A 2,939-nucleotide genomic window follows, 5' to 3' on the forward strand; every position below is an offset into this window, starting at 1 on the left:
GGGGCGATTTGCTCGACTAAACGCGGTGCTCCGGCATGGCCGCAGTCAAATGACTGAAACAAGTAAAAAGAGAGTAAAGAGAGTATATATATATATATACATATATTTATACGACGGGCTTCTTTCAGTTTCCATCTACCAAATCTATTCACAAGGTTTTGGTCGGCCCGAGGCTATAGTAGAAGACACTTGCCCAAGGTGCCACTTATTTATTTATTTATTTATTTATTTATTTATTTGTATGGAATCTCTTTTATCCCTTTTACTTGGTTCAGTTATTGGACTGCGGCCATGCTGGAGAACTGCCTCGAAAGGTTTAGTCGAGCAAATCTACCCAAATACTTATTATTATTATTATTATCATTATCAACAGTATCAACAGAGCATGGGGAGAGGGCTCCACAAGTGATCGCACAGAACCAAAGTGGTTTCAGAAATTCCGTAGTGGAGATGAGAGCCTTGAAGATGAAGAAGGTAGAGGACGGTCATGCAGTCATGACAACGAACAATTGAAAGCAATTGTTGAAGAAAACCCACGTCAAAGTGTCAGAGAAATGTCTCAGGCACTTGATGTCGGTATTGCAACGGTCTCACACAATCTGCAGAAGATTGTTAAGGTGAAAAAAGCTCGATAAATGGGTACTGCATGAGCTCCATGAAAATCATAAGTATTCGGCGGTTTGAAGTGTGCTCGATGTCCTTTCTGAGAAACACCAATGATCCATTTCTTGACTGACTATTCAGTCAAGAAATGGATCATTGGTGTTTCTCAGGAACTTGTGACAAGAAGTGAATCTTTTATGATAACAGTAAATGATCATGATGAGTCCCTCAAACATTTCCCGAAGCCAAAGTTAGTTGCATCAGCAAAAGATTATGGTGACCGTCTGGTGGTCTGCAATTGGTGTTGTCCATTACAGCTTTCTGGAAACCAATCAGAGCATTACGACAGAGGTTTACTGCAAACAACTCGCTGAAATGCATGCTAACTTGCAAAAAATGAGACCTGCATTGGTGAATCGGTGTGGCCGAATTCTTCTCCACGATAATACAAAGAATGGCGCTGCAGAAACTCATAGACTTGGGATACGAGGCTTTATCACATCATCCATATTCTCCTGATAATTCACCCACTGACTTCCTGAGGCAAAATCAGCTTTCAAAGATTTCTTAGCATCAAAGCCAATAAGTTTTTATCAACGAGGCATAAATAATCTCGTTAATCGATGGCAGAGATGCCTAGATGTTCACAGCTCATACTTTGACTAATCAAAACATTTCTATTGTTAATTTTTCCAGAATAAAATTGTTTCTGAAATCGGACATTATTTACTAGTAAACAATTGCCCAAGGTAACGTGCAGTGGAACTGAACCCTAGACCTCAAACCAAACAGCCACGCCAAGGCCTGTGGCAAAAGTAAAAACTGAATGGACCTCCGTCACCTTCGACGATTAAGTATTCATTTGTTAGATCAACTGAATCACATGCTCATTTAATTGTTGGCACTCCGTCGCTTACGATGTCGTGGGTTCCAGTCGATCCGATCAACGGAACAGCCTGCTCGTGAAATTAACGTGCAAGTGGTTGAGCACTCCACAGACACGTGTACCCTTAACGTAGGTCTCGGGGATATTCAGCGTGACACAGTGTGACAAGGCTGACCCTTTGAATTACAGGCACAACAGAAACAGGAAGTAAGAGTGAGAGAAAGTTGTGGTGGAAGAGTACAGCAGGGTTCGCCACCATCCCCTGCCGGGGACTCGTGGAGCTCATTGAATTAACACGTAAATAAATAGCTGCTTACTCCAATGAAGGTAAGTGGCCTAGTGATCAAGGTATTGTATTCACGATCGCAAGATCGTGGTTTCGGTTCCAGGAGCAGGCGAAGAGAAAATACTTAATTTTACGTTGTTACAGGCAACTCATGTGTAAATGAATATCTCTCTGATGGACTGGCTGTTCTATCTTGGCTGTTCTATGAGTCGCGAGTGAGGGTGGCCTAGAAGATATTTGCGTCTACTTGGGAATACAGAAACAATTAGAAAAAGCATGTTCGTGCCACACACGATCGCAAGTGATGGTTTGATGCACAGCGCTGAGTCAGCATCCATAACTGGCTATCGAAAGGTAGATTATCTTAATACAATCTTTGATTGAAATAGTATATTAATTTTATCTGATTGAAATTTAGTGGCTGTTTCTGAAAGATCGGGCGGCCACGTGTAAACTCCCGTTTCGTTTGACCCTTTATTTTAAGTCTTTCGTGTCCTCTTGTTAAATTAAAATCACGTTTTCAATGCTTTTTGCCATTTCGTAAAATAAAAGAATGTATTTGTTGTTATAGTAACCCACACAGACCGTGATAATCTTAATGATCAAATAACATTGGAGAATCAAGCTAGTTTGTTTTACCAGGCATATGTAAGTATCACCTTTTTGCATGTTGAAAATGATTCGCCAAATTTCTATTTCCTATGAAATATGCTTGTACATACATGCATACATACATACATACATACATACATACATACATACATACATACATGTATAGCTTTTAATTTTGTTTTTATGTTCAATTATAATAAAAATAATTTTACATTAATCTGATGGGTCACTCTATACTTTTGTACATTACAAATTTATTATTCTTATACAAGAATGTTGTTGACAGTGATTTCGAAGTTTCGGCCAGTTAAATCATATATATATATATATATATATATATGGATTTTTTATGTATTCTTCTTCCTACTTGGATTTTAAATGTTGCCACAATTATAATATGTCTATTCTACTGTAATTTTCTACATTTTTGTGCAGCTGAAGATTGCTCTACATATTGCATTTAATGTAATGCTCGCATTACTTAAATAAATGAAACGTGCGTACTGCAGTCATCTTTAAAATCCGTGTTGCTTATATATATATATATATATA

General features: G+C 38.3%; 1 protein-coding gene across 1 annotated transcript in view; it reads left to right on the forward strand.

The window, feature by feature from the left end:
* Window positions 1–2,939, forward strand: part of LOC106880815 (soma ferritin-like) — an 18,972-nt gene that overhangs the window by 3,647 nt on the left and 12,386 nt on the right. The window contains exon 2 of the mRNA XM_052972685.1: window positions 2,347–2,423. Within this exon, the coding sequence (XP_052828645.1) occupies window positions 2,347–2,423 (77 nt within the window). The remainder of the gene's footprint in view (window positions 1–2,346; window positions 2,424–2,939) is intronic.

The sequence above is a fragment of the Octopus bimaculoides genome, chromosome 14 (assembly GCF_001194135.2).
Source record: "Octopus bimaculoides isolate UCB-OBI-ISO-001 chromosome 14, ASM119413v2, whole genome shotgun sequence".
In the NCBI taxonomy this organism is placed as follows: domain Eukaryota; kingdom Metazoa; phylum Mollusca; class Cephalopoda; order Octopoda; family Octopodidae; genus Octopus; species Octopus bimaculoides.